General features: G+C 42.9%; 8 protein-coding genes across 10 annotated transcripts; 4 read left to right on the top strand and 4 right to left on the bottom strand.

Annotated features, from left to right (window-relative positions):
* Positions 1 to 425: 425 nt before the first annotated feature.
* On the top strand, positions 426 to 5,513 carry BCIN_08g03620 (hypothetical protein). 2 transcript variants are annotated; one of them, XM_024694589.1, is made up of 4 exons: positions 426 to 1,782; positions 2,034 to 2,667; positions 2,733 to 4,939; positions 4,997 to 5,513. In XM_024694589.1, the coding sequence occupies exons 2-4, from the start codon at positions 2,257 to 2,259 to the stop codon at positions 5,496 to 5,498; spliced, it is 3,120 nt and encodes a 1,039-aa protein (XP_024550379.1). In that variant the 5' UTR covers positions 426 to 1,782; positions 2,034 to 2,256; the 3' UTR covers positions 5,499 to 5,513. The 2 variants fall into 2 exon arrangements, with proteins under 2 accessions (XP_024550379.1, XP_024550380.1); XM_024694590.1 differs by having other exon boundaries at positions 426 to 2,667.
* Positions 5,514 to 6,122: 609 nt separating this feature from the next.
* Bccox4 lies at positions 6,123 to 7,390 on the bottom strand. Its single transcript, XM_001554550.2, has 5 exons — positions 7,216 to 7,390; positions 7,026 to 7,079; positions 6,777 to 6,935; positions 6,546 to 6,646; positions 6,123 to 6,478 (listed from the first exon to the last, which is right to left on the bottom strand). The coding sequence occupies exons 1-5, from the start codon at positions 7,304 to 7,306 to the stop codon at positions 6,302 to 6,304; spliced, it is 582 nt and encodes a 193-aa protein (XP_001554600.1). The 5' UTR covers positions 7,307 to 7,390; the 3' UTR covers positions 6,123 to 6,301.
* A 3,029-nt stretch (positions 7,391 to 10,419) lies between these two features.
* BCIN_08g03600 (hypothetical protein) lies at positions 10,420 to 11,105 on the top strand. Its single transcript, XM_024694588.1, has 3 exons — positions 10,420 to 10,477; positions 10,535 to 10,580; positions 10,634 to 11,105. Exons 2-3 carry the CDS (start codon positions 10,575 to 10,577, stop codon positions 10,916 to 10,918), a joined length of 291 nt encoding a protein of 96 aa, XP_024550378.1. The 5' UTR covers positions 10,420 to 10,477; positions 10,535 to 10,574; the 3' UTR covers positions 10,919 to 11,105.
* Positions 11,106 to 12,142: 1,037 nt separating this feature from the next.
* Positions 12,143 to 13,542, bottom strand: BCIN_08g03590 (hypothetical protein). The gene is made up of 2 exons (XM_024694587.1): positions 12,941 to 13,542; positions 12,143 to 12,892 (listed from the first exon to the last, which is right to left on the bottom strand). The coding sequence occupies exons 1-2, from the start codon at positions 13,431 to 13,433 to the stop codon at positions 12,468 to 12,470; spliced, it is 918 nt and encodes a 305-aa protein (XP_024550377.1). The 5' UTR covers positions 13,434 to 13,542; the 3' UTR covers positions 12,143 to 12,467.
* Positions 13,543 to 15,761: 2,219 nt separating this feature from the next.
* On the top strand, positions 15,762 to 16,700 carry BCIN_08g03580 (hypothetical protein). Its single transcript, XM_024694586.1, has 7 exons — positions 15,762 to 15,818; positions 15,873 to 15,899; positions 16,007 to 16,093; positions 16,149 to 16,231; positions 16,280 to 16,393; positions 16,446 to 16,503; positions 16,585 to 16,700. Exons 1-7 carry the CDS (start codon positions 15,804 to 15,806, stop codon positions 16,594 to 16,596), a joined length of 396 nt encoding a protein of 131 aa, XP_024550376.1. The 5' UTR covers positions 15,762 to 15,803; the 3' UTR covers positions 16,597 to 16,700.
* Positions 16,701 to 16,765: 65 nt separating this feature from the next.
* Positions 16,766 to 18,787, bottom strand: BCIN_08g03570 (hypothetical protein). The gene is made up of 6 exons (XM_024694585.1): positions 18,464 to 18,787; positions 18,199 to 18,409; positions 18,068 to 18,145; positions 17,875 to 18,004; positions 17,359 to 17,822; positions 16,766 to 17,300 (listed from the first exon to the last, which is right to left on the bottom strand). The coding sequence occupies exons 1-6, from the start codon at positions 18,650 to 18,652 to the stop codon at positions 16,885 to 16,887; spliced, it is 1,488 nt and encodes a 495-aa protein (XP_024550375.1). The 5' UTR covers positions 18,653 to 18,787; the 3' UTR covers positions 16,766 to 16,884.
* Positions 18,788 to 19,530: 743 nt separating this feature from the next.
* On the top strand, positions 19,531 to 22,928 carry Bcdtc3. 2 transcript variants are annotated; one of them, XM_024694583.1, is made up of 4 exons: positions 19,531 to 19,951; positions 20,022 to 20,142; positions 20,190 to 20,356; positions 20,536 to 22,928. In XM_024694583.1, the coding sequence occupies exons 3-4, from the start codon at positions 20,276 to 20,278 to the stop codon at positions 22,174 to 22,176; spliced, it is 1,722 nt and encodes a 573-aa protein (XP_024550374.1). In that variant the 5' UTR covers positions 19,531 to 19,951; positions 20,022 to 20,142; positions 20,190 to 20,275; the 3' UTR covers positions 22,177 to 22,928. The 2 variants fall into 2 exon arrangements, with proteins under 2 accessions (XP_024550374.1, XP_024550373.1); XM_024694584.1 differs by having other exon boundaries at positions 20,190 to 22,928.
* A 957-nt stretch (positions 22,929 to 23,885) lies between these two features.
* BCIN_08g03550 (hypothetical protein) lies at positions 23,886 to 27,279 on the bottom strand. The gene is made up of 3 exons (XM_001554559.2): positions 25,621 to 27,279; positions 25,450 to 25,566; positions 23,886 to 25,114 (listed from the first exon to the last, which is right to left on the bottom strand). Exons 1-3 carry the CDS (start codon positions 26,386 to 26,388, stop codon positions 25,046 to 25,048), a joined length of 954 nt encoding a protein of 317 aa, XP_001554609.1. The 5' UTR covers positions 26,389 to 27,279; the 3' UTR covers positions 23,886 to 25,045.
* Between the last annotated feature and the right edge of the window lie 706 nt (positions 27,280 to 27,985).

The following is a 27,985-nucleotide window of genomic DNA, read 5'->3' as shown; positions in this document are numbered from 1 at the left end:
GTTCCCACAGCACCTCCTAACCCCCATTGGCGGACATCATACCGGTACCGACGCTCTAATTGATTTGGATCCGAAGCACACTATGCCTTGATTGAATATCATGCCTGTGCTCTGCTGGCGGTCAAAGAAATGAGGAGGCTCTCATGATTCATCAACCATTAGAAGCATAGTACGAAACAAGCGACAGAGACGAAAATACGAGAAGAAACAGAAACAAGCCAAAAAGAAGCGGAACTCGAAAGTCTAAAGGAGATTATATTTGGCATTGTGCTCCGTACATTCTGACCGCACCTACGAAACAGCCATCGTACGTACCTTACCTATTATACCTATGTTTATTATTAGCACAACCAGATGATGCCCACCAGAACAAGAACAGTCAATCACAGTCACAGTCACATTCACACACTCACACATTCACAATCGATCGGTACCCGAATCCATTCATTCACTGCACTGCACTGCACTGCACTGCACTGCAATAGAAGAAATTTCCACCCCGTCAACAACCCCTTCACCCCCTCTCCCCTCCCTCCCCCAATCATTGAACATGCCAAACAAAGTTTAAATCGACCAGGGAAAATTCGAAGGACTGAATCGCCCGTTTCATTTACTTTCATTCTTCTTTCGTCTAGACTTTATTGTTGATTGACACAGGATACCACATATTTCAAGGCTTAGGCTTTGGCTTTGGCTCTGGCTCTGGCTCTAGTTTTGGCTTTATTTTATTTTATGTTGCATGTGCCTCTCTATCCAAGTCCCTGCACCCTTTTACCACTCACAACGATACCTACCTACCTACACCTGCACTTGCACTCACACTCACACTCACACCTGCACCCACCCCTCTGCATCGAACCTGGCGCACCTGTTGTCGGCAATCACACTCCCGAAGACAGGTATCCGGGTCCCAATCATTGGATCAATCAAAAAAGTTTAAAAAAGTTGAGAAGATGTGATAGAGTGCCAGATCTAGGATATAAAAGCCGGCCAAGAAGCATTGAGAAAGACAGCCAGACAGCCAGACAGACAACGTACAACTTGTTGAGAAGGGCACATTGAGAAGCTGATTTTAGCCAAGAGTGGAAAGAAGCTCAAAGAGAGCATAAAGGTTTTAGAAAGTACAAGAGCAAAAGGTAAGATAAAAAAAATGTTTATATTTCTTTGAACTTTGTCTATTTGGATCATCAACACCGCCCCCTCCCGATACAAAGTATCAACCGTCACCAGAAGAAGCTACACACCTACACCTACACCTACACATACGTCCCTCTCTACCTCTCTGCCTCTCTACCTCTCTACCTCTCTACCTACTTACTCTCGCTTATCCTTTGAGAATCTCATGTCTTTTATACTTTTCTTCTTATAAAATTCAACATTCGAAACCCTCAGAATTGCAATACATACATACATGCTACACATTACATATTACATACTACATACCACATACATACTCATTATTAGTACCTGATATCTTGCTTGACTTTCCAACAAGTTGTCATATACTGATAATTCACTACTCTACTACCTCTTGTATAATTCATCTCATCTCATCTCATCTCATCAGTCTTCTCCCCCTTCGAGTTCTAGCTCTACGTCTAGTCTAGCTCTACCTCATTCAGAGTTCTACTTCGAGTTCTATCACCACTGCCCACAGATTATTCACTCTTTTTCGTCTTCCTCTTCCTCTTCCTCTTCCTCGTCCCCTCTCTCTTCCCCTTTCCATTTCCATTCACACTCCTCTTCCCTTCGCACCCTCACTTCATGGTTCAAAAACACAAAGTAGGTATTCAGTATTTAAGTTAGTACACGAAACTATTTAAAGCATTTTTTGAGTGAAGATTCCCCACCATCATCTCCGCCACCATCACTTTATTTACAACTCCACAGTCACATCTACTATTTGTTGAAGCCCATCCATCCCTCTCCTTCTAAACTCGACAACTGCATTTGTTGGTTACACCGCAAATCGCAGATGAATTACTTGAACTCGAACTCCTCGCGCTGATCATTCCTCTTTAATTCCTTTTTAGGTATCAGGTCCAATTTCAATCGTTTTATACCTCGGTATCGCCACACAGCCAGCCACAGCTACTTTGACATCGCGCTCCCTCGACATACAAACTCCCCCCAGAAATTTACAGCTCGCCCCAATCGAAAGGGTCATGAGCCGTCTACGATCGCTTTTAAATCCGGTATACTGATGAGGGAAGGAAGGAAGGAAGGGGAAGTCTTTCAAACATAATATAACTTGTAATGGCGGGTGTCGATGAATACTTGAGCGCAAGCTCCAGTATGTACTCCAATGGAAACGGTACTTATACCACAGCGACAATATTGAATCTCACGCACTTCAATTATCCATGGGTTCTTCTCGTCGTCTTTCTTATATCATTCATCACACACAGCATTCTAACTGCGGAATCTACCGACGAAACTGGACCGATGCTCACAGGTCCTGGGGGAAAACCTTTACCGCGCTCTGCTAGGAGGACAAAACAAGATAAGGATAAGCTCAAACTGCAGGATTTCACTCCTGTTCAGAAGCTATTATTTCTTTGGCTTTCAGCTGGTGTTCTAGTAACGTTTCTCGGGAATGCGATCAACATCGTAGTACACGCTCTTGACAAACGGGAGAATGGTTGGTGGTGTGGCGAAGCAACTGCTGTGAGCATTCACTTTTTCGACTTAGCATTTTGGACGAAGTCAATACTAATCATTGTTTCATGCAGATATACGTCTGCGCCTCTCTTTTTTTCTATAGTGTCTTTCTCATTTCCTTGGTCGACACAACACCATCTCCTTCGATTGCACACCAGGTTACATGGTTAGTTGCGCTGGCCGGTGAGATTGTGCTTCTTACCGCTTCATTGTCTCTATACACCTCAGCTCACCGGGAACTCAACTCGCTTTTCAAGTTCGATCTGGACTTTCACAAATACGCAACTCAATGGGAAATTGTTGAGCTGGTACTCGATGCAATTCGGGTAGTTCTACTTTTCTTCTGTGTAGCTTTCTATTGCATATTCACTTTGGAACGTTCAATTAAAGACAAAAGTAGAAGCCGGCAGAGCAGCAGTGAGCCTGATGAGAATAGTCCTCTTCTTTTCAATGGCCGAGCGAATGGAAACGGCCATGTCTCTGGGAATGGCTCAATTGCAAATGCGTCCGCTGCAGACTCCTTATCGTTGAATGGACATGCGACTGCGAATGGTTCTGCAGCACAGGGCGTTGACATTCAAGGAAGACCGATTGGTCAGCAGCGTGTGGACGAAGTGCCTGCGTTTTATAAACCCACAACAGCTACAACGAAAACGTGGTGGGAGTATTTGAAGGGATACTCACTCTTCTTTCCATACCTCTGGCCAGCTAGATCCGTTCGCTTGCAAATAGTAGTAGTTGTTTGCTTCCTTCTTGTCGTCATGCAGCGAATAGTCAACATCGCGGTTCCTTTGCAAGTCGGAAGGGTCACTGACGCGCTCACTGGCGATGATGATCAAGAGGTTACGATGCCATGGTTGTCCATTTCTCTTCTCATTGCTTTCAAGTTTCTTCAGGGATCTTCTGGAATCCTAGGGGCTGCTAGATCGGTTCTGTGGATTCCAATTTCTCAGTATTCATACAAGGCCTTGACCACAGCCTCATTTGAGCACGTTCATGGTCTGAGTTTAGATTTCCACCTTGGAAAGCGCACTGGAGAAGTCCTATCAGCACTTAGTAAGGGTAACGCCATCAATAATTTTCTGGAGCAAGTGACCTTTCAGGTTCTTCCAATGATATTCGATCTCGGAGTTGCTATCGGTTATTTCGCATACGCCTTTGACGCATACTACGCTCTCGTGGTTAGCATCATCACCTTTTCTTATCTTTATCTTACCATTCGGATGGCAAGATGGCGATCAGATCAACGTCGGCAAATGCAGAACCTCAGCCGCGAGGAGGATGCTGTCAAGAATGATTCCTTGACGTCCTATGAGACTGTTAAATACTTCAATGCTGAAACTTATGAATTTGATCGTTACCGACAAGCGGTTTCGGCATTTCAAAAGATGGAATTCAAAGTGACCATTTCTTTGAATATCCTCAACATTAGTCAAAACTTGGTCTTCATGGCTGGACTTCTTGTAACTTCCTTTATCGCTGCATACCAAGTCACAACTGGTAAACGTCAAGTGGGACAGTTTGTGACTCTCATCACCTATATGGGCCAACTTCAACAGCCTCTGAATTTCTTTGGTTCTTTCTATCGCGGGGTCCAGAGCGCTATGATTAGTGGCGAACGTCTCCTTGAACTATTCAAAGAAGAGCCGACTGTTATTGATGAGCCAAGTGCGAAGCCACTGCCAGCATGTGAGGGCCGAATCGACTTCAATCACGTTAAATTCTCTTATGATACCCGTAAGCCTGCACTGGAGGACCTGAGTTTTACTTGCAAACCAGGCACCACTACAGCATTTGTTGGAGAGTCTGGAGGAGGAAAATCCACCGTCTTCCGGCTACTCTTTCGATTTTACAATACCCAGAATGGTAGTATTCAACTAGATGGTCACGACATTAAAGATGTCACCATAGACTCGCTAAGACATCACATTGGTGTTGTACCACAGGACACAATTCTTTTTAATGAGACTCTCATGTATAACCTTCGGTATGCCAACCAAGACGCGACGGACGAAGATATCTACAATGCCTGTCGAGCTGCTTCGATTCATGACAAGATACTTGCATTTCCGGATGGTTACGATACGAAGGTTGGTGAGCGAGGTCTTCGTCTTAGTGGTGGTGAGAAGCAACGCGTAGCCATCGCACGAACAATTATCAAAAATCCTCGAATCATCATGCTTGATGAAGCTACTGCTGCATTAGACTCTGATACTGAACAACACATTCAAGAAGCATTAAAGACCTTGTCCGAGGGCCGTACCATGCTAGTCATTGCGTAAGCATTCCGATTAATTTTCATTCGCATTTCACTAATTTTTTTTTTAAATTATAGCCATCGATTGTCCACTATCACAAATGCAGATCAAATTTTGGTTCTTCATGCTGGACAAGTTGCTGAAGCTGGAACTCATAGTGAGCTATTACTCAAGAAAGGTCGATATGCGCAGATGTGGAAGAAGCAAATCAGAGCCGAACGAGCAGCTGAGAAGGCATCCGAGATGGTAGCTAGGGCCAGAGCTCTCAGTGAAGCAGCTTCCATTCAGACTCCCGCCAGTCACTCTAGCAAGATCAAAGGTGGAAATATGGACGTGAGCGAATACGAGACAGATCACCACAGTGATATAAATCTTGGCACTAAAGTGGAAGCGACAAGAGCTCTTGCTCGTACTGCGGAGAGCCGAATCAATGATGATAGTTCTAGTTCTAAATCTAGTTCTAGTTCAGACATAGATGGCCCCAAATCAGATGAGGAAAAGCAAACAGGAAACGACAAATTTGACGGAAGTAAGAGTGCCGACAAAAGTGGCGGTTCGAGACCACCCTCAAGGACATAAAACAATCAATCGACAAATGACATTTTGATCTTGAGGCCTCATTTCGAGTGTCTTCCCAATTGCCTCAAACTAATACGAAGACATTCTTCTTCTACTACATATTCCTCAACGGCCGCCGTTACAAATTGCATGTACTGGTGGCAAAGGGGCTCCTTCCATGTCACTTCAGTGCAAATGGATTGGTATGCTTCTTATCATTGAGCATCGTTGAGCTTATCTGCCCTTGATTAATTCATGGGCATCATATACAATACCCCTCCCACAACTGGCAAAATTCTGCATTTACTGTCCAGCTGTTCATATGCACATGCACATGGCGACGATGATTCACGACTCAAGCATAAATGAAGCATGTTTGGAGGTTAGCGATTGGGTTTTTCTTCTCTTTTTTTTTTTATCAACCGGATTATACATTTGAGCTCGGAAATGGGCTGGCTTGCGATATGGAGATGGGAATGTGTGAGCTTGGAGCTAGTTTGCTTGAAATTCGTGGGTTTTGATTCGCTTCAAAAAAGAATGGGGGGCGGGGTGGACAAAATGATACGGAAAATTTGTGCTTTACATAGAAATATTGGAGCAATTCCACACCAAACAAAATAATCGAATGAGAATAAAAGTAGGCAGTTCAAAATTGAAACTTTTAGGTATTGAAAATCGATCATGAAAGCGCACCTTCAATGTAAGCAAATCGAGCACGACTAGTGGAAAGTTATGAGAATATGTCAACTTCGCACGCTCTACTATTCTACATTCCTACCCTCGTCTAACGTTGTCAACACATCCGAAACCCCTTCCCTCTCCATCTATCTGTATTCTGGCTTAACGAAATCAGCAAAGGTCTTTGGCTCTTCGTAGTTGTGGTGTCCATCATCGTGGTGGTCGTGGTGGTGGTCGTGAGCATCTTCTTGTGGACCAACATATTCCATCTTCAAAACGTTTCCGCACTCTGGGCAACGCTCAACGGGGCGGTCGCGGGACATCTGGGGAAGAATCAGTACTGAAAAGTGACCTGTGAAAAGAAAAAAATGAAGGGGTTGTTAGACGTACTGTAAGCCAGATAGTAACATGCGAGTCAACTGGGTATCCAGTACAACCAGCATATTGTTCATCACCGAAAGACTTGACAATGATTGGGTTATCCAACGTGCCTATACATTCCTCATCGATCAGCAAAATCCTTCTGGTTTGATCCCATCCGTTGCATTCATCTCGCTTCCCAAACCTCATACACAACAATCCAAGCCTGACATTCCTCCTAGCAGACTCACGCAAGCGTACCTTTTCGGGAAGCATCCAAAGGCTTCATATCAAAAATGTCAACTCCCTGCATCTTTCCCAAGATCTCAAGACGCTCGAGACCAGTGGCTTGGTCGAGATCGGTAGGGATGGTTCCTGGCGCGGCACCGGGTCCGACGAGATCGGCCTCGGTCTTGATTTCTACACGTGGTGCGCATTATATATCAGTCCATTTGTCCCCATCTTTCCCTTCCCCATTTTCCCGCGCCCCGGCTTCGCGAATAAACACACCTTCGAATGTTTTAATCTTTCGGTCGCTCGATCCGGCCGGTGGTGCGGCTTCTCCTAACCATCACAATTAGTCCATGCGTCTCTCAAACCATCCTCTCACAGTCCATCTTCTTCTCAAGCTTCAACCCCAGGCTCTTCCGTACCCGAGGTCGAATAGTTTTCGGGATGCAACACACGAGGATAAACATACTTCTGATGATGCTAGATGTGAAGCTGCGTCTCATGACGGGAGAGACGGCTGCTCTGCGAGCAGCAGCAATGGCTGAGCGTTGGAGAAACATGGTGGGATGTGTCAATTGAAGATGCGGTAGTGGTACGATTTGTAGGTATTTTTGGAGATTTCGTGATGTTGCTTGGAGTGAGCCGCTAGTGGGTGTGCTTAGTAAGTTAGGTTGGGAGGGATTGAGGATCACGTGTGTGGTGCAATCAAATGGGAAGGTGGGGATTGGTGATGGTGATGTGAAAGCTTGGATTGGTTTTTGCGGGTGATTGAGATGAGATTTTGAAATGCGGTGGGAAATCTGTCAGTCATGATTTTGCTTTGCTTTTCTAATAGAAGATTACTTTCTCTCTTCAATCCACACTTTGTTTTATTTTTGCGGATTAGAGAAGTTCCAGATAGTATTTGGAATGGCTTCCCAATGCTGAAGAGTAGTCTCCGAGGACTGAGAGCCTCTCAGTGAGAGGTCGGTTAGATGAACGAACTCATCTAGTTTTTTTTTACTTATAGTCGCTGCAAGTTACCAAGTTGCTATTGGCGCTTGTCTCTGTATTGCACAGAAAAAACCCGCTGGTTTGTTACTTTCATCCAATGGCATTATCCTCCGCAACTGCATCGTCACCGAAATCAGATATGCAGTATGAGTTATGTTGAGTTTCCAGTGAAAGTAGCTCTTCAAATTTTTGTCACTTTTCCCGTAAGCAATATTTTCGGTTGTTGGTATACATGCCTAGTATGCCAGATAGAGAGCATGGTTTACACAACCAGATTCAAGTGGTTTAAAGAGGAGCACTCTCATAAGCTCTTTGCTATGTGGGAATGGCAGATCGTTGACCGCACGTTCGTTGTTCAGGATAATAGATGATTATGGAAATTCTTCAACTCACCGATATAGTAGGTCGTCGTGGGCTAGTTAGTTTTCATGGGCCATTCGAGAAGAACACTGCCCATCTGTAGAATGCAGCTTTACTCAAATGGCTGCGAAACGAGGGGATCGTATAGAAGTGCAGATGTGTGCACTCACCTATATCACTTGAAGTCGCCCACTGTCTTATCTCTATTCGACTAATCGTGCTAAGATGAAGATATACCAACTGTGGGCTTGTGACCTATACCCGCACAGAAACCCGCTGAAGATTCCGGCCGCACAGAACGTAGTTCAAGATTTCAGTGCATCTACTTGAAGTACTTGATTTTAGACGTTAAGCTCCCGCGTCTTGGCTATTGGTTGCCTGTGTTCTTAGCTAGTGGCTACATGATACTTGAAACGAAACAGTAGTGATTGAAGGATTGGAAGACCTCCTTTCCCTTTCCTTCATCTTCATCACTCATGTTTTATTAGTGAATAATCAGATGTGAGTAACATACCAAGTATGCTTGATTTAAGCACAAGGCTAGCATCACAGACCACTTAGTCAAGTAAGTTTCACAAGACTATCGCCTCATTCACTCTGACATAGAATCGTGATATGCATTACCATTCATCTTTATAACATAAACTCGATTCTGAACCACGCGATCGTTAGTATCTTCAAGGTAACAGTACAATCAAGAGCTACTCATTGACTAACCACTTCCCTCACTTATGAGGATATATGATAGACAAAGTCACCACGAGTCGCCCGACCACTCCATTCCAAGCCTCGAATTGGAACAGAAGAGACCCAGTTTAAAAAGGATTGACAACCCCGAAAAGAGTATTATAGCGGGAGTAATACCATCATATATTATGATATACCAAAAAACACTTGGATAGAAGAATTATTGTAGGTTTACGGCTTACACTATACGTACATATAGCCTAGAGATGCCGCAATTTCCAGAATCTCGAGCTTAGTGTCGCATTCGGTCGCAAGATATTCCCGGATTGCTTTAGGAGCCTGTATTCGAATGTTTGTATTGGGCGCATCTGCCAAAACGAATTCTTCAATAGTGAGTAAAAGAAGACAAATGGCCATAACCCTCGCTAATTGGATTCGGAGGCTACACTATGCCCTTGAGGTAGCAGCTAAGATATGTCAGCTCAAGTCTCGAGAAGAATCGCAGATTTCCTGGGTGTAACCAAACTCAAGCTATCGGTATCATTGGCGTATGTTTTTTGGTGTTTTTTTTTTAAAAAAAAAAATTTCGTTGGGTTAATTGTATACCCATACCTACTCTTATTTATCTTCCCTGTAACCTTGTCACCAACACGGTATTCTCATTTGCTACTAGAATACGGCGGTGATTCAAATACATGATGGCCATGTGGAATTTAGAGCCACACTCCATAATATCGCCACACGCCTGCATACTTCCAAATCTTGGATTGTCAATTGGAATATTAGCAAAGGCTAGCCAGGATTGTTCTTCTTTGTGCAAGCACAAGTAGAAGTGTAAGTCTCCTGCTTGGCACTTCAAATCTTTATTTGGTTGTACAACAGTCGTCTTTTGGGGTCGTGCAACATCTCCAAACCCCATTAGAAATGCGATTCGCCGACTTCATCACCCAAGCGACAACTCTGCTTGTGGCAAGCTTATATCAACTCGAGAGTAATGGCTTGTCATTATGGGGGACGCTCGATGTACCAAAATTACCTCTCTATAACTCAACAATTATGTGTTCTCTAAATGTCATCTTGGCTGTCTACCGAGACTAATAACAGCATTCTAGGAGCCACAAACATCGCCGCAGAACATTTATGGGGCGATTCCAAACACAAAACTTACCGTGTATTATGAATTGACCATGACTAGAGGAGATATAGCTCCTGACGGAGTAAATAAAAGGTGCACCGAGACAGATATTTTTAGTCACATGGCAAGGTTTGTTTGCTAACGAGATAGTGCAATAGCGTCATCCTTATTAATGGGCAGTTTCATGGGCCACTTCTTGATGCTAACTAGGGTGATATGATCCAAGTCACTGTTCTAAACCATATCAAAGGTGAAGGGACTACCATCCACTGACTGGCACGGACTTCTGCAGAGCGGCACACCTTGGATGGATAGCGTTCCTGAATTAGCCAATGTCCAATAAGTCCTGGCAGCCAATTCAAGTATCGCTTTCGAGTATGTTGAGCTTAATACCTGTCTTTGCAAACCGTTCTAACAAACTTACAGGCAGATCAATATGGCACTGTAAGTAATGATTTTCCCCATGAGATTCTAGTCTAATCAACATCTTCAAGTCATGGCATCACAGTCATTACAGTGGTCAATACGGCGCTGGTATTTTCAGACTATTAGTCATGTATGGGCTCGTTCGCTCTTGGTCTTTCCTAATGTCTTATTGCTGACGTTCAAATAGTCCTGGGAACGTTCATTATGATATTGTTATCGGTCCGGCTATGCTCGTAAGGAACTCTTATTCGATATCTCATATTCTTAGGCTCATCTTAGATTGCAGCATGATGGGTATCACGCAGATTACTATCAGGTGGTGGAACGACTTTTCTCGGTGCCTGCAAATCCACTCGCAGCCAACAATAATCTGATCAACGGAAAGATGGATTTTAATTGTAGCGCAATCACTGTGAATGCTTCTTGTAAAGCCAACGCTAGACTTTCCAGTTTTCATTTTCATCCGGGTAAGACGCACCGACTTCGTCTCATAAACCCAGGCATAGAAGGGAATCAGAAATTCAGTATCGATGGGCATATATTGACAGTTATTGCTGACCCACCTATCTAATACACCTAAAGCTTAATCAGACATAGCGTTTGACAAGACAAGCGAGACAAGCTACATCCATAAACGGTCCAGCGAAAGGCTTTGATTGGTCCGAAGATCGATAAATAATACATCGAGATGGAAACTTTCGCACAAAAGATTCCTGGAGGCCACATTATATCCCCAATTCCATGGAGCTATCGTTCCATTAATTTGGAGCGCTCTTCTTGATCATCTCTGAAACCTACCAGCTAATTATTCTAGTGAAGTGGGAGAAGGTCCCAAACGTGATGTGCAATTCCATAATGTTCGATGTCTAAATATTCTGAGCTATTATGCGAATGAAAAAAGGATTGAGTGGTAGTGACCAACAATGAAGCAAGTGGCTCTGGTAATCGAAAAATTATAGATGGTATAAGCAAGAAATTCGCATTTCTCTCTTGTTGGTAGTCAAACTAGCGCGAAAACGATCAGAACTGGAGATACATTAGTGTTGTCTGAGGAATGACTAGTGTTATGATAACATTTACCACCATCCCATCCTAGCTTTCTTCCTGTCACGAACATGTTGCAAATTGAACACATCAGGCGGCGCAGTGCATGTATCTGGTAGAAAATTTAAATTCACAAATATACACAATAGAAGGTTGCAATACGTACTCTAATAGTTTGTGCATTAGTGCTTATGTGTAGCTTCTTGTTGAAGAACTACTACTATAGTATAGATGAACTACTGAGGTGAAGAAGGGCATGTTTTAAGCGCCAAGTTTGTCCAGGTTCAACTATACAAGTACGGCACCGACTAGGTAGCAATGCGATAGAATTCTATTGACTTGAATATAGACGAGTTCAAATGCCGAGGATTGTGACTGAGTGTTTCATTCGTCTAATCCCTACTCATCATTCATGCAATTCTGTAATGAAGCACAATGCGATTGTTCATACCGAGTTTGTTTGAATCTCCGATTTCCTGACTATTTACTCTTATAAAACTGCATAGGCACCATTCTTAGAGGTCTTTTTCCGCTTGGAAAATACTATTACTTGAGCGTGTTGTACGAGAAGTTCCGGATGTATTAGAATATATCAAGAGACAGAGGTGTGCATTTGTTCAAGGCTCAAAGCTCGACCCCCCCCCCCCCCCCCCCCCCCCCCCTTCATAGGCGAATTTCCGGTATACCAAATCACTCAAAGAGAACTATTTATTTAGAATACGTGTATTTCAAAATCTTCTTATGTAGCCGATGAAATAGGAAAGTAGAGCCGTTGGAACTGCCTCTTCAGGCAAAATATTATAGAGTTAAATGGTTAATATACGCAGTCAAGGCTTGCTGTTGGGCATTAAATCTACTCTTAATGTAGATATATGAGTGAGAAGGCACGAATAAAAATCCTTCATTTTTTCCAAAGTTGAGTTGGACCGAATCCCCAAAAGCACGGGTTCCCAGGTACGTGAATGTCAAATCTAGATAGAAGAATTAAAACCATTCAATTTTAAGGGTTAGTTTATCCTCCAACCGTATGTAAGCGGCAAGAGAAATTGGCATGACAGTTAAAAAGTGAAGAAGAATCATATGCTCCAAGGGCTCTCTCGTTCCTTCATTAATATACGTGCTGTAGGGTCTGGGAAACAACACTCATGAGCTAACAAATTTCCTGGCCGAGATTTGCCTTCTGGAAATTCGGAATCGTAATTGAGAATAAGATGAGCAATCAGAATTTTGATGGCATGTGCTGCAAGAAATCTGCCTGGACAGGAGTATTTTCCATGACCGAAATGCATGTTATTCTTATCAGTCATGGCGAATTGATGAAGGTTGCTTTGTCCTGGCTTTTGCCCCTCGTAATATAAGCGCAAGCCCTGGAAAACACCTGGATCGGGTGTTACAGACTCGAGAATAATCGGCACAACAGGCACTACCATATGAACACCCTTTGGAAGTATCGTGCGGTCAGAAAGCTTTATATCTTCCATTGCAGCACGTTTGAAGCCAACTGAGCGCGTCAGGAACATGTCTATATAAAGCAACTACAAAAACTTACTAAGACTGGGACCGTTTAATCTTTGTGACTCTTTCATGAAACTGTCAGGCTTTCTCATTTTTGTGAGCGTCGTCTTCTGCCAACCGCCATCCTCCTTTAGAGCCTGTAAGGTCTCTTCTCGGAGCGGTTCGAGGTATTTTGGATGAGCTATAATGTCATACAGAACCTGAGTTGCCGTTATAGAAGTTGTGTGAACAGACGCCAACCTCAAAACAAGCAGTCTATGAACTAGCTCTGCCGGTTGCCCATCCCGTTCGTTCCAAGCCTCATCCATCAACCACTGTGGAAAATCATTTATTGGTTTATAATCTGGATCGTTAATTATTTCCATTCGCCTGCGCTCTTCAAAAATGGGTATGATTAGTCTTTGCGCGTTGTGGAGATTCCGAGAGACGGCCCAGGAAGCGGGCATGAGACATGATGAGATTCGTTTAAGATAGGGCGGAAGGACTCTTATTTGAATTGCAACTCGGAAGACGTTCTCCGGGAACATTCTTTGAATTTCCATCCATTACTTGTTACGTTCCAAAGAAGCAACCGATATTCGTGCGAAATCATGCACAACAAATCTTACTATAGTTTCGAACCCAAGTATGGAAACCTATCTGTCTGGAAAACATTATTTTACTATAGTTGCCAGATTTAGAGTGGCTTGTAGAAGCCGAACCTTTGCACCGAGGTATCTCTTGTGTCAACGCCCGTCTCATCTTTTCACATATCAAAGGCACGAAGAGGCCAAGCTTAGGGGTAAGCCGCGTATGAATGGCATGAGTGTGATAGTTCCCACGCAGCAAAATCTCGATGATGTTACAGTTACCTTGGAAATTCTACACACAGGTTAGTACGAAGCTTGTAACAGTTGGAAGCAGTGTACTATTAAAAGCGAGTTTGACATTTCAAACTATTTGAATCATCTAATTGGACTCGGACGGTGAGAACTTCTGATTGTCGGACTACATTACGGAGTATCAGAAATCTCATGAATAACTCACCTCAATATTTGCAACCATAGAGCTGAGCTTTTCTTCCGGAATAGCTTGAAGCTTATTGACGTACCTGCTAGGCACAACTGACATATCATTCCCGTTTATTTTGAAGCTGGTCTTTGTACTAAGTGATTGCCAGAAAAACGATTTACAGTCATCGAGGGAGCAGATGCAGGCTTTACCTGATTATATCCTTCTTGAAGAAGGCCCATTGCATTGCTGAGATACTGAAACCTCGCGGGGTAGGCCCATCTCAGACCAACAATGGGAGCTTTTACTGCAGCATTGCCATGGGGAAAGAGCACAGTTCTGAGTCACGAGCCTAATAAAATGGTGCATATTGTGACCAATGCCAATGCCGATTTTGTTGTTGAAGCCTCTCCATAAGCCGTGAAGTTTATGATGTCAATTTTGATCAAAATCTTCAACTCTGATCGGTCTGTATCTCAAGAAGTCCAGTAATTTCACTCGATAGCATATAAACGGTGCTTCACCTCCAATGCTCTCCCCCGCACTTACTTTCTACATCCTTGAGCTAGCAATACCTTTGAATCTAAGGTTCATATTCTTACTGTCCCAATCTAGCACTAGCTCCATATATTTCCTGCCAATGCACGAACCCTTCGCAACGTGATATGATGAGGTGGAGATAGGATATGTACATATGCGTTCATCTTCTGCAGTGGCAGTAGTGTTTTCATGCGTGGCTAACAAGGATACTTCAAAGTTCTCACCAATCGCAATTGTCATGTGTCAATATTGTTTAGATATGTACTCCGTTTGTGCTTGTCACTACCCACCTAGTGTGTATTCCTGGTTCGTATAGAAGTTTGATGGCTTCGTATGGACAAAAAAGAGATACACTAAGTTGCCCAAATAGATGAAAATACTCATATTTCAATACTTATATAGTCATATCAATCTGTGTTATAATTGTTTGATTTGGTACAAAATATTGAAAATATGGTAGAGACAATAGACATCATGCTGAATTCTCGGCAAATGGGCTTAGTAATGCATACATATACCAAGATATAATAACGTCATCATAATGTACACTGGTATATAATTGCCGCTCGTCTCCATATCGGAATATTTTTCATGATCCGATTGGCTAAAAGGAAATACATGAATCTTACAACCGAAAGTCTCCATGCTAGTGCTCACCTTATTACACGGTCATTTTAAAGTACAGCAGATTAAATTCTGGTGTGTTACAGGCGTGGATATAAACAGATCTGCGAGCGATCAAGGGATACATTGACTCAGCATTACCCCATGCCATATTCTACAAATTTTGCTGGATCGCACGCCCCGCACTTTCCAACATACTTCCAACTTGGTGCTACCTACTAGAAATGGAATAGACAGAAAGTAGTGGTGTATATAGGAACAACAAGCCTAAGATGACTGCGGTCACACCTCAGGTGAACTTACAATACTCTCGCTCAATTTTCTTACCCTGTACCAATACCAGTCTAGATATCATGGAATCCAATCCAAAAGGTGTGCCAAGAGCTTCTAGTGCCGTCAAAGATAACGGCCAACCGGTTATTATGACAACTGATGAAGAGAAAGAAACAGCGAAACTGCCCACAGTATACATGGCATCAAAGTATTTCAAAGCCATTTCCTTCAAACTGACCTTGTGGAGTAATGCCTAAATGTTAGTGCGAGAACTGATGAGAATATACCTTTTAGTGGGTACCATTAGTTGTCGCCATCCTCTCGAACCTTTGCTTCTATGCCATAGATAATACAATTGTAGCTGTGATTCAACCTATATTTCCTCCCAAAGTAAACAAGTATCGTGCGTCAAACTTCCACCATATTTTGTAAGTCATCGTCAAAGATTTCGGTGAAGTTCAAAATCTACCATGGATTTCCGTGGGGTAATATGAGATCTTTACCACCTCTAAAGATGAGCTATCTGACACTTTTCTAAGTTTCTTGATGGCCGTAACAGCCACGGTGTTAGTTAATGGAAAGCTTTTTGTATCCTTCAACGCCAAGATCTTGTACATCGCGGTTTGCACTTTTACGATGAGGCTCTTCCACTTCCAAATTCTGACCTTGAAAGTTCTCATTACTTTTCGTCATCGGCTCCATCATATATGGTGCAGCTCCAAATACTACAGCACTTATTTTTGGTCGTGTGATAAGAGGGGTTAGTGTATGTAACACAGAGTTCTCCTTCTAACCATCACTGACCACTTCAACAGGGCACTGGGATGTACCTTGGAGCTCTCACGTTGATATCGGTCAACACTAGTCCTAAGGAAACAATAGAATATATTGAATGTTTGTAGGTGCTTCCCGAGATACTTTTGGTGCTAACTAACGAATCGTGAAGTGCTTTGGTTTGGGGATTTGGGTCTGTTATTGAACCCTTAGTTAGGGGTGCCTTTACAGATAGCTCTGCAACTTTGAGATGGGTAGGTTTCGTTGCTGATGCTCTGACAGATACGTGAGTGTAGTTTTGCTTGTGTTCGATCCAATTCGAGGTTAAAACTATTTAGATATATCCTCATTTACGCAGCTGCTGCTCTCTCGCTGGTGCTCTCGGTATTCTTCACCGTATGTTTGCCTCGGATTCATCGGATACTCTCCACATATTCACAGGCTGTCTTTTTACTAATGACTGTATTGTACCCTAAGAAGCTCTGGTAGATCAAAGAAATAAACATGGTGATTGTTAGGTCATTATCCACGTCTTCTTTGTGAATGTCGGGTATGCTAGCTTATCAGGATATAGCTCAGGCAAAAGAATATTAGGAGAAAATAATCATATAGCCGAGAATTTCCTTTAAAAGCGAAGCGTTTTTGTTTTGATATTGTGTGCGGCGTTCAGAATTATAAAAGCTCATTTTATCCAATTAATTCTCCTCGATATTTACTTTGACCTTTTATCCATCATTTGATTCATAATGGCCATAGAATAATATAATTACACGCCTTTCATTCTTTCCTTCTCAAAACAATTCGTTGGCCCAAACTGACTTGATTCTTTTCACCTTTGACCACATTCTGTGGGCGTTCTGTTTGCCCCTCCGGATAGCTAATCTCAAACTCGTTTAAGAGAACCATTAGCAACAATTTTATTTGAGCGCTTGCCCAGAAACGACCCGGACAAGCGAACTTTCCCACCCCCCAAGAAGGATTCTCCGAGCTCAAAGAAGAGAATTGGTATCGCTCTTGTTGGCCCAGTTCTTGTCGTTGTTTGTAAAATCTCAAAGGATCAAATGTGTTTGGAGAGGGATATAGCTCAGGGTCTTTGTTGATGAGGTAATGGGTCATGGAGATATATGTGTCTTTGGGTAGAGTCACTCCATTTGAGAGTGTTACGGGTATTGCAAGTTGACGATTGAACGTCACTAGACAAGGAGTATATATTAGACATTGCGACTTCAATAGTTATGCTGGTGTTCATACTTAATCCAAGAGTATTCACGCGATGTGATTCCTTTATAAAACTATCCATCATCTTGAGAGACGACAGCGTCCGAACACTGATATCAACACCTTCAGCTTCTTCGTTTACCATTGTCAATTCTTTCTTCAAAGTTTTGACGTCCTCAGGTCTAGCACAGAGATCTAGTATGGCGTTCGTCGCGACCTCTGCAGTTGTATGTATCGCAGCTGCGTTAAGAAAAAGCATTCGTGTTACTAGTTTGTCTGTTTCTGCATCAGATCCACGAGCAGAGTCGATTAGCCATTGTACCATATCCGGATGCTCTTTCGCGGAAGTTGACCTGCGCTCCCGTATGAGTGGAAGTAAAAGCTTGCGGGCCACAGAAAACCGATTGCGGATCTGTTTATAGGATTTAAGGAAAGGAGCAATGACAGGGTGGAGAAATCTATAGTGCTTCTTGAGATCGGTAGCTACATTTCCAGAGCTATAAATGAAATTAATTAGTAAAAAAGTGAGAAAGACGGTGTTCAACTCACTCTATAGTATAGCCGGTTGCGGTAGCCAACCATTCTGCATCTCTACATAGTTCCGGCCCGACAAAAGCACGAGCACTAGCGCTGGTAATAAGTTCAATGGCGAGACCAAATAGCGGAAAGCTATAATTGCCTGGAAATCTGTCAATCAAGCTGACCACTAGATAAGTTACATGTAAAAAACAATTCTACTCACCATCTTTGCTCCCGGTCTTTTCAAGTTTCGAGTTTATCCTAAATAATATCTCATCGTATGTAGGTTGAGCAAGACGGCCTTTCAATTGTAAGTGAGTTATACATAACTTAATGAGATCTAGCTTCCAATACCTATGTTTTGGGATAGTTGCCCTGCACAAACAAGGAACTGCAGATCACTTTCCTCCGCGATATCGAAGCCAGTGTACGGACCAGCGTGTCGAACCGATGCAGTAAGACGCACTTGTTTTCTTGGAAGAGCATTGAAATCTTTCATGAACTTCCGAGAGACAATGACCCTATCCATATCTGTCGTCCATAATGAATACACAGAGTCTTTGTACTATTCACAAGTCAGAAAACAGATGGAAATAATAATTGAAGGATTAGCCTATACCTTTGCATACCCCTCTTCAATGAGCTCCAAGCTATGTCTGAAAAAATGACTATCGGATGTGTTGCCCAAGAGACCTGGTTTCTGGCCGATGCGAGGTATCTGACCCTGTTGCTTTGTGGGTCGAATGACGAGTAAACACAACGAAGTAAAAGCCGTGACCAAAATGGTCGCTAAAATCATCGACAGCATCTTTTGTCTTCCTTATCAATAGAAGCTTGTAAGCCACCTCAAGAAACAGAGTCGGAAGTAAAAAGCTCAAAGTGCCAGATGCTGGAGTGTTGGTGTGCCAAAAGGTTACATTGAGATTCAGGGGGTGTCCATATCGAATGATACTACAAGCACACCATAGGACCCGTGCCGCATCACCCCCTGAAGCCAACAATTGGACTTTCCTCATTCTCACTCACCAGTTTGCTTAATATAATTGTGCCTCTGGCGTACATGGAAGAAATGTGCCCATGCAGTGATAGCCACGTCGCATTGAGCTGCCTTACTTACATTCTCGCCTTCCATCCGATTCTTCATCCATTGACCGGTCGCCTGTCACTCCCCATTGCAACTATACGAGAGTGATAGAAGAGATTGACACTAAAGGGACATCATTTAAAGAAAGTCATAAGCAGTATCATACTCATGGCCCTGCAAGCCTTCCCCCGCAAGTTGCCAGACTCGAAGATTAACTGCCCCGCTCCGGCCTTAAAGGGGTTGCAATCAACATGCCTCGATTACGCAAAAGCGCTCTTGGTTATCTTCAAGGAGCTATTGCCAATTCTGGAGTCTATTTCCCCTGAGATCGGAAGTCATTGCTGGTCTGAACTTATCAGGGTACGTTTGTAATGGATAAGCCTACTATGGTCTCAAACCAAAGATGATTTTCAGGTATATACATGTCATTGGACTTGATGTAGAGGACATTTGGATGTACATCTCTAGACGTACATTATTTTCCCTTGGTTCAATCAATCTTTTGCATACCTTGTGTATCTTATTTCTCCCGTTCTTGTGTAGAAAGGTTCCAAACAGAACAAATGGATCACTTCGATGTATTAGAGGCTGAATTTCTAGTCGGCAGTTTAGCCAATGAGTCTTTTCGGGCTCGTGGCTCTGGATCGATGTCTACTTATGACACGGCATGGGTCTCCATGGTATCGAAGGATGTTGACGGGGTTAGACATTGGCTGTTTCTAGAAGCCTTCCAGCACATAGTCGATGCTCAGGTTCAAGATGGCTCCTGAGAATCTTATTCGTCGCGAGTAGATGGAATTTTGAACACCATGGCGGCTCTGTTGGCTTTTGTATCTCATCAAACTACCAATAATTTCTCCTACTCCATTTTACCGCCTAACATTGGTTCCCGAATAATCAAAGCACAAGATAGTCAATTGAAGACTTGGAATGTCAGATCCTGTGTTCATGTTGGATTCTAGATTCTTGTCCCTGCGATCTTACGAATGCTAGAGTAACATAACATCGTCTGTGAACTTCCTGGTAAAACGCATCTTCTCCAGCTGAACCTTCCAATCGAAACTTGTACTAGTCGAACTGACGATCTATCTAGATTGTCTCTACGCTTCTAAAAGCAGGTTATAGCCCAGAAGAGTTAGGGGAGTACAATCTTAGCGTATTGGTGGACCACCTCCAGCAAGAACTAAGTCACAGACAAGGAGTTATTGGTTTTTGTAGGTCGAAATTGCCCGGAAATAGTCCCTTGTAATAACTCTGATAGCCTCTTCATTACTTGCTGATGCTGATGACACTGCAAAATGTATTCTTACACTGTGCTTGGTCGGAAGATTAGTCTCGGCAGAACAAATGATAGCGATATTTGAAGTCAAAACCCATTTTCAGAAATACGCGCTTGAGGGAAGTGGAAGCATCAGTGCAAACTGTAATGTACTTAATGCTTTGTTACATATCAATGAGCCCAACAAATACACCGGGTAGACCCTCAGCCCAACCGAGTTTTTATGCAATTCATGGTCGGCTGGAAAGATCAATGATGAATGGGTATACATGTTTATTAACTTGTCATGTTAAACGTATGTTGTCTTTGTGCTAACAAACTGGATAAGAATCTCTCTCTGCAGTATTCGATGATGCTCTTAGCCCAAACATTCAAAAAACTTGTGATAGTCTGGGACAATGGAGCACCACCAGACTTTCCAGAAGAACAGTTGAAAGACAAGATTCCTGTAATTTTATTACAGATTCTACATCGCACATTGCATGCCCAAAATAACAATGGTTTTTGGGGTACTTTGATCCCGTGCGAGATAACTGCGTATGGCATCTTGACTTTAATTGATGCGACTTTCTTTCCCTGGGCCAGAGAGCATGATAAGCAAGTGCTTAGAGCCATACGTACAGGTCAAAGTTATCTGAACCAACACCGAGGTAGTTGGGATAAGATTACTTATACCTGGGTTGAAAAAGTCAGTTACGGATCAAGCGTTTTGTCCAGAACATATTGTGTGGCAGCGACCCATGCAGCCAAAAACTATCCTACAAACTCAGTACAATGGAAACCACTTCACAATATCCTCGACATTCCCATCGATAGGTTCGCAAATTTTGCCAAGCTTTTCTCTGCGATTCCTCCCTTCGCGAGTGAGGGCTCATGGAAGCTCACTGCCCCTATTATGGAAGGGTATCTCTTTCTTCCACGACTACGTCGAATTCGCTTGGGCATCTTCCCTCGCAGAAACATGGCAGACGATAAGTATCTGCAGTATATTCCTTCCACATGGACTGGTTGTAACAATAAAGGGATATTCTTTGAGATCAACCTAATTTGGGATATGATGGTCATCTCAATGTTAAATTACCAGGCAGACGAATTCATGGAGGCTGTACTTGGACACCATGGCTCTGCGAAACATTTAATCCGGGGTCTGTTTTCCAAAACAACTCTTCAAAATGATCCTTTATCGAGTCAGGAGAGTTCTTTGCTAGATCGTGGCGTCATAACACCAGTAAGCTCCGACGATGATTTACCAGATGATTCCACAAATCATGAAAAAGACACTTTCATCCGCTTCAAGGAGTACATTATAAACCATCCTTCCATTCAGAAAGCTTCAGATATATCTTTAGCTCACCCCAGTGAGCAATTGGAAGCCTTTTTACTCGCCCATCTCACCCATTCAACCGACAATTCTCGCTTCGCGCAACTTTCAGGACATGATAGCGACTTCCCCGTCACATTCCCAGCATCGAGAAACTACTGGGATTGGGTGCGCAGTATTTCTGCCGTCCATACATCATGTCCCTATTCATGGGACTGGGTATCGTGTCGAATGACATCAGAGCGAGGAGACGAACCATTTCCAACCGCGCTCACAAAGTATCTTTCTGCAGAGCTGGGTCAGCATCTAGCAGTGATGTGTCGCATGTATAATAGTTATGGCTCGTTGGCGCGCGACAAGGCGGAAGGAAACCTTAACAGCATGGATTTCCCCGAGTTTGAAGACTGCGGCGTAATTCCAATGTCTTCTGACGCCACGGAAAAGCAGACTTCGGCAGAACTGCAAGAGAGGAGAGGCGCGTTGATGGAAATGGCAGAGTATGGGCGTGAATGTCTCCTCATCGTTAAAGCGAGATTGAGACCTTTGCTTGATGAGCGGTTAAGAGGTGTATTGGATGTCTTCGTCAATGTAACGGATTTGTATGGGCAAATCTATATTGCTAGAGATATTGCTAGTAGGATGGTGTAGACATTTTTCTTTTCTGAGGGTTTGATTGTTGGTTTGTTATGACATTCTTTCTCCAATTCGTTGTGTACTCTGTTGCTCTCATTAGTAAATCACTCGTTGTCGTTCAGATATCTGTTAGACTTCTACTCTCTCCAAGCAACATACCGAAATAAAGACTGAAGAAAATTCAAGCACAAAACCAGAATTAGCATCTCCACACGTACATACAATACAGTAACAGTAATTTTCGCCATCGATAACACTAGCAAGGCCTATGACCACCTATATTAACACGTAAAACTGCCTCGCACTCTCTTACAAAGTGTGCTCGAACTCAAACACACATCTCGCACTTCATTCCACAGCAAGATCCAGACCGGGAAGATGCAAATATCACAACCTATTAGGTAAAAGAGAGTACTCTGATACCTATATCCGATGGATACATATAATACCATCCCATTATATCTCATTTCATTCCATCTCATTCAATCTCATCCCATCTGTCAATCAAAAATCCAACACTATGTTATACTATTCTATGTCATATCATATCATATCAAATAATATCAATCTCTCACTCACAGATTCACAGATTCATATAAAAACACCAACATCACCATCCAGAATCTACTCTTCAAATCCACAATCTAGTTTCACATCTTTCTCTCTCTCTCCCTCCCCCCCCCCCTCTCTCTATCAATCCATCCAAATATCTTATTAATATACCTACCTACTTAAATATTTTACAAAACATATCTCTTTTTATTCTATTCTATTCTATTCTATCCCATTTCATTCTATCTCATCATATTCTACATCTATTCCACCCCATCCCATCTCATTCTAACCCATATCATCCCATTTCACCCTCGCACCCCCCCCCCCCTCTCCCCTCCCCTTCCTTTCTCTCCTCTCCCTTCCTCCCTCCTCCAACAAAAAATTCCCAAAATTCCCAAAATTCCCAAAATTCCCAAAATTTCCAATTCCCAAATCAAATTTCGAAACACCAACCCCTTCCTCCGAGTTTATCCCATCCCATCCCATCCCATCCAATCCCACTAGCACCCCCGCCCATCCCGACGCCCCACCCACCTGTTACCGTTCCATATAGATTACATATAAATCACGCACATATCACATCACACATCTACCCATACCACATCTACATACCCCTCCTCCCCCCCCCCTCAATATATCAGAAACCTCACAAATGAAATATACAAGAAACATATGCAGCATGCAGCATGCAAAATTCCATTTTTTGCTCGCTCGCTCGCGAGTAAGTTTCTAAATCATTTATTATTTCGTTTCGTGTTGTTGTTCTTCTCCCCCCTCCCCTCGATCGCGAGTCTCGAGTCTCGAATTTCCTTCTCGTTGAGAATACATACATCATACATCATACATCATACAAAATATAAACACGATACACAAAAAATCCCACAGAGATATTCCCATTCCCTCCTCCTCCTCGTCCCCCCCCCAAAATCTCCACGAATGAAATAAGATAATACTCGAATCTCACCATCAAACGTTGTGATGAATTGAGTGTGTGTATCTAATTTCTTCATCATCTATTTTTTGACTCGCAAATATGTATACATGTATGTAGATATATATATTCACACAATAATAATACAATATACAATAAAATACAACGCAATACAATGCAATACAAGAATACAAGACCATCACAAAGAGACAGATAGAAGAGATCAGATCAAACAGAATAAAATCCCCCCAATTACTTACTAAATTGCTCCCCCAAGATAGATCATCTACTTTATTTACCATACATATATACATATATATATATATACACACACACTACTATATCCCTCATATTCAAAACATTCAAAACATTCAAAACAAACAATTAGAAATTCTCTTCATTCACTACATCATAAACGTAATCCATACACCAATACCTACCGTCCATCACATTATATCACATCCCTCTCATCTCTATCTCTATACACCCCTCCTCCCTCTCCCTTACATCAACCCCTCACACAACCCCGCTTATCCATTCATCCATCCATCCATCCTCAAACTGACTCTTCGCCCCTCTTCACCTTCACCATCACCACCACCCTCATCATCACATCAATCAATCAAGCAAAAAGAACAAGAACACAAACAATATCAAGAACAATAAGAAGAAGAAAAAGAAAATAAAGCTCAATACTACAATAGTGTATGTATATTCCAAAAAATTCCATTATTCCATCCAAAAAAACCCCTTGCCTCAGCCCATCCATCATCCATCATCATATCAAAATAAGGGGTATATGAAGTTCTCCAAAAAAAACAACCATGTCCAACATGATAAGCAACTATCCAGAATATATGTCTCTCTCCCCCTCTCAAACGATCAGCCATCTACCCCTAGGTATGTAAAAACCCCACCCAACCATTGTGCAATTACACCTTCCATTTCTCATCATGAATAGTATTTTTTTTTGGTGTGTGCGTGTGTGTGTGTGTATCCGAATCTCGAAAGTTTCCATGTATATATGTGCTCCTCCTTTCCTCCCTTTTTTCTTCCTTCCTAAAACGAAATATAAAGAAATGGGAATGTAGCTGACCATTAAAGTCCAGAAATAAGCAATAAATGAATAGACGAATAAGACAAAAAGCGATCCAGCCGCTTTTATCCGGTATTAATTTGTGAATTTCTTGCTTTCGATTTTTGAAATAGGAAATGTTGTATGCTGGGTATGTGTAGATGTGTGTAGTGCAACAAATGAAATTGTAAAGCGAAATCTGAGTCGCGTCGGTAGTCTAATCGGCTGTGTTGGCTTGGGGAGTATTGTGTAGGTATGCAATGTCTGTGCTGATAGGTAGTTGAGATGCAAAAGAAACTTAACAAAAATTGGTCTGCGTGAAATTAATATTCCGAATCTTCAGGAAGATTTTCAGGATCTGGAGATTGTAATTCGGAATCATCGGGGTGCATCTAAGGTGTGAGATAAAATAGTTAGTCTTTGGTGTGTTTGTGCCACTGAGGCTGAAAAGAAAAGGAATATTGGGCTGTGACGAGCGCATTGATGATGCCACCAACTTGGGTAAACAGGGACTTTTGCTTTTGACATTGCTTTTGGGCAGGGTTTCAAATAGTCCGAGTTGCAGTCCAACAATCAAAGCCTCCCAATGTTTAAAAGCAATACAATGTTCAAAATAGATTTGCCATCTCAAACTATTGGAATAGTTTATTTGAATCCAGACCTTGAAAGCATCTGATTGTTGGACTGCAGTCTGGACTATTGGGCATCTTGATTTTGAGAAACTTACCAGTTCAGTCCATTTATCTTTGCAGGCTGTAGATGTGAACCCGGTCCCAACTTTCTGTGCCACAATGCGCCATTTTTCTTGTTCGTAATCATGGACCGCTGTTCGGAGTTTTTGAACCTGAAAGTTTTAATCAATTATTGAATTTCAAAAGACCAAGTTCAAGTATCTTACCGTCTCATCACTCCATTGAGTTGTCTTGGCCTTCAATTTTGTGCAATAGCGGACCTGCAATGTCCCTGAAGAACGCCCTGGAAAAAACTCCGCAATTTGCTTCCAAGTCAAAGCCTTATTCTCTTTCAAATCTACTAGTAACTGATCGTCCTCGGGAGTGAACTTCAACTTTGGACCTCGCGGTCTCGCTGCAGGCATCGGCATTCCGGCAGTACCAACTACACTAGGTGCGCTTTGCGACATCATACTTGATTCCGGCCCTTCGCCAAGACGAGGAACCTTCGCACCCCGAGGTCCTTGATTAGGCAATGCATGGCTGTGAAAAGCCTGAGGTCCACCACCATAACCACCCATCGTTTGTTGAGCCATTTGTGAGGACATGCTTTGCATCTGCCCATGCATTTGGCCTTCTGATACTCTTCCCATCCCAATATCCAAGTCCTCATGAGTTCTTGGCCTTTTCCCTACACTAGATGGTTGTTGTATTTGCGCACCCATATACCCGATGTGTTGCCCACCTCCATACTGAGGGGACTGATGGTGGGCCATGGCGTGCGGATCTAGCAATACTTGGTGGTGGTGATGTTGTTGATGTTGTTGTTGCTGTTGATGATGCCCTCCAAGTTGAAGGGATTCGAGACCTTGCGCACCAACTTGCTGGAGCTCTGGGTGATGCGACCCGTACACGCGCTCTGGATGTTCTTCGGATTGAGCAGCATAATTGATATAAGGATCGTGCCCTGGATTGTGGCGTGAATAGCCAGACATACATGGATTCCTCCACAGCGAACTGCTCTCGCAGGTCGCTGGGGGTAATTCTAAAAGGTGTTGAAGTATTGCCGCAGCGCGTTATGTTTCCAGAACGCTTGTTGTGGTTTTGTTGACCGTTGTTTACAAAACAGATGCGACTGTGCGCGTTTCGAAAACTTATCTATATAATGCCGTGATATAGGTGAGAGCCGAATAATGCATACCTTGGTAATATGCGATTGACCGACGACCAAAAAATTTTCAAACTTTTTCGGCAGCTGATTGTATGAACGAACCACTGTAGATTAGAGCCGTTGATGAAGTGGTAAAAGGAAGGGAAAATATTCTCGAGAGAGGGGGTGCATCTGGATTTATCTATCGTCTGAACTTTTAAGTAAAGCTTGCATAGACATCAATGGCGTAGGGCAGTAGCAGTAATTAAAATGACCAAAGCGTTCCAGAGATTTACATCGAACGAGACAGCTTCCGTGTTGCGCAATGCAAATGATGCATGTTGGCAGAACTTTAGCAACGTTCTCTGCCGGGGACTTAGGAAGTTGATTATGCCTGGCGTCCCAATTAGGGTTCCAAGGTGAGAAGATCCCGAGCCAATGCTTGCAATGCTCAGAGCATGGTTATCCAAAGAAGGCTTGACAGTGTTGACATACAAGGAAGGGGGTGATGAGCAGACCCGCCAAGAAGATTTGGTATCGAAAGTTAGGCAGAGTGGAGGTGGACAGCCATGGGAAGAGTGTTGGGTTCTCAGGGCATGAGAGCTCTGGAAGGAGGATAGAAGCTTTTGAAACAAGTAATGGGTTGTGGCGAGAATAAGAAACCGGCAACAGGGATTTGGGCCCACTTCACCCAACCATCTCAACTAACTCCTGGATGAACTTTACTTTCCGAGCCAACTTTAAAAAAAGACCCTCGTCGCTATTGAAGTGTGGAGAAGTACGGCCATGTTCCACCGGCGCTGCGACCTCTTTCTGGGTTTGAAGCATGAATAATAACAAAATTTGTTTTAATGCTCAGGGATTATGGGATTAAAAATAGGATCGCAGCAGGATGTGATAGGACCATGACGATTGAAGAACGGAGATGAATTAAATGGCAAAATAATGCGTTGGTTTATCAAATTGGCTGCTTTACCTTACTCGGGTAGACATGCAAGAATTGCCAGGCTCAATGTCAATGTCAATGTCAATGTCAATAGGACGACTCTGGCCGGATGGGGACTGATCAATCCCCAGGAACCCTTGAGCAGACGGGCGACGAAGATAGCTAGGTAGCCAACACTGGCCTGAGAATGCTCTCCAATTCCCATTTTCCAGTTCTCAATTCCCATTTCCGAGTTGCAGATTGCCATCGATGCTTGGAGGTCACATTTAGCCATTTAACAGCCACGCCCGCCCTCTCCCGTCCATATGATTGTCAAGGGTTATAAATATAAAATCTCCGAGACGTAACTGCTGGGAATTCCCCTTTCTTCCTACCCCTGGTACGTACTTACTTAAGTCGTGGGAGATTTTTAATTGATCCGTCCATTCATCGGACGATTCCCATTGAAAAGCAATCAGAAACTGAAATGACGCGTGAGATGAGGGTATATGGGTCG

Source organism: Botrytis cinerea, chromosome 8 (assembly GCF_000143535.2).
Source record: "Botrytis cinerea B05.10 chromosome 8, complete sequence".
Lineage (NCBI taxonomy): Eukaryota > Fungi > Ascomycota > Leotiomycetes > Helotiales > Sclerotiniaceae > Botrytis > Botrytis cinerea.
Note: the sequence above shows the minus strand (reverse complement) of the source record. Positions and strands in the feature narration are given on the sequence as shown.

Coding starts and splice junctions, on each gene's coding strand:
- BCIN_08g03580 (XM_024694586.1), top strand. Junction 15,900..16,006: donor ATGGCCGTAACAGCCACGGT/GTTAGTTAATGG, acceptor TGACCTTGAAAG/TTCTCATTACTTTTCGTCAT. Junction 16,094..16,148: donor TTGGTCGTGTGATAAGAGGG/GTTAGTGTATGT, acceptor CCACTTCAACAG/GGCACTGGGATGTACCTTGG.
- BCIN_08g03570 (XM_024694585.1), bottom strand. CDS start 18,652: ATGCTGTCGATGATTTTAGCGACCATTTTGGTCACGGCTTTTACTTCG. Junction 18,410..18,463: donor TTGAAGAGGGGTATGCAAAG/GTATAGGCTAAT, acceptor ACTTGTGAATAG/TACAAAGACTCTGTGTATTC. Junction 18,146..18,198: donor GCAACTATCCCAAAACATAG/GTATTGGAAGCT, acceptor TACAATTGAAAG/GCCGTCTTGCTCAACCTACA.
- BCIN_08g03590 (XM_024694587.1), bottom strand. CDS start 13,433: ATGTTCCCGGAGAACGTCTTCCGAGTTGCAATTCAAATAAGAGTCCTT. Junction 12,893..12,940: donor ATTAAACGGTCCCAGTCTTA/GTAAGTTTTTGT, acceptor TGACGCGCTCAG/TTGGCTTCAAACGTGCTGCA.
- Bcdtc3 (XM_024694583.1), top strand. CDS start 20,276: ATGATAGCGATATTTGAAGTCAAAACCCATTTTCAGAAATACGCGCTT. Junction 20,357..20,535: donor GCATCAGTGCAAACTGTAAT/GTACTTAATGCT, acceptor AAACTGGATAAG/AATCTCTCTCTGCAGTATTC.
- BCIN_08g03550 (XM_001554559.2), bottom strand. CDS start 26,388: ATGTCTGGCTATTCACGCCACAATCCAGGGCACGATCCTTATATCAAT. Junction 25,567..25,620: donor CTCAATGGAGTGATGAGACG/GTAAGATACTTG, acceptor TAAAACTTTCAG/GTTCAAAAACTCCGAACAGC. Junction 25,115..25,449: donor AAGATAAATGGACTGAACTG/GTAAGTTTCTCA, acceptor CTCACACCTTAG/ATGCACCCCGATGATTCCGA.
- BCIN_08g03620 (XM_024694589.1), top strand. CDS start 2,257: ATGGCGGGTGTCGATGAATACTTGAGCGCAAGCTCCAGTATGTACTCC. Junction 2,668..2,732: donor GGTGTGGCGAAGCAACTGCT/GTGAGCATTCAC, acceptor TGTTTCATGCAG/ATATACGTCTGCGCCTCTCT. Junction 4,940..4,996: donor CGTACCATGCTAGTCATTGC/GTAAGCATTCCG, acceptor TTTAAATTATAG/CCATCGATTGTCCACTATCA.
- Bccox4 (XM_001554550.2), bottom strand. CDS start 7,306: ATGTTTCTCCAACGCTCAGCCATTGCTGCTGCTCGCAGAGCAGCCGTC. Junction 7,080..7,215: donor CACATCTAGCATCATCAGAA/GTATGTTTATCC, acceptor TGTGATGGTTAG/GAGAAGCCGCACCACCGGCC. Junction 6,936..7,025: donor AAAGATTAAAACATTCGAAG/GTGTGTTTATTC, acceptor CACCACGTGTAG/AAATCAAGACCGAGGCCGAT.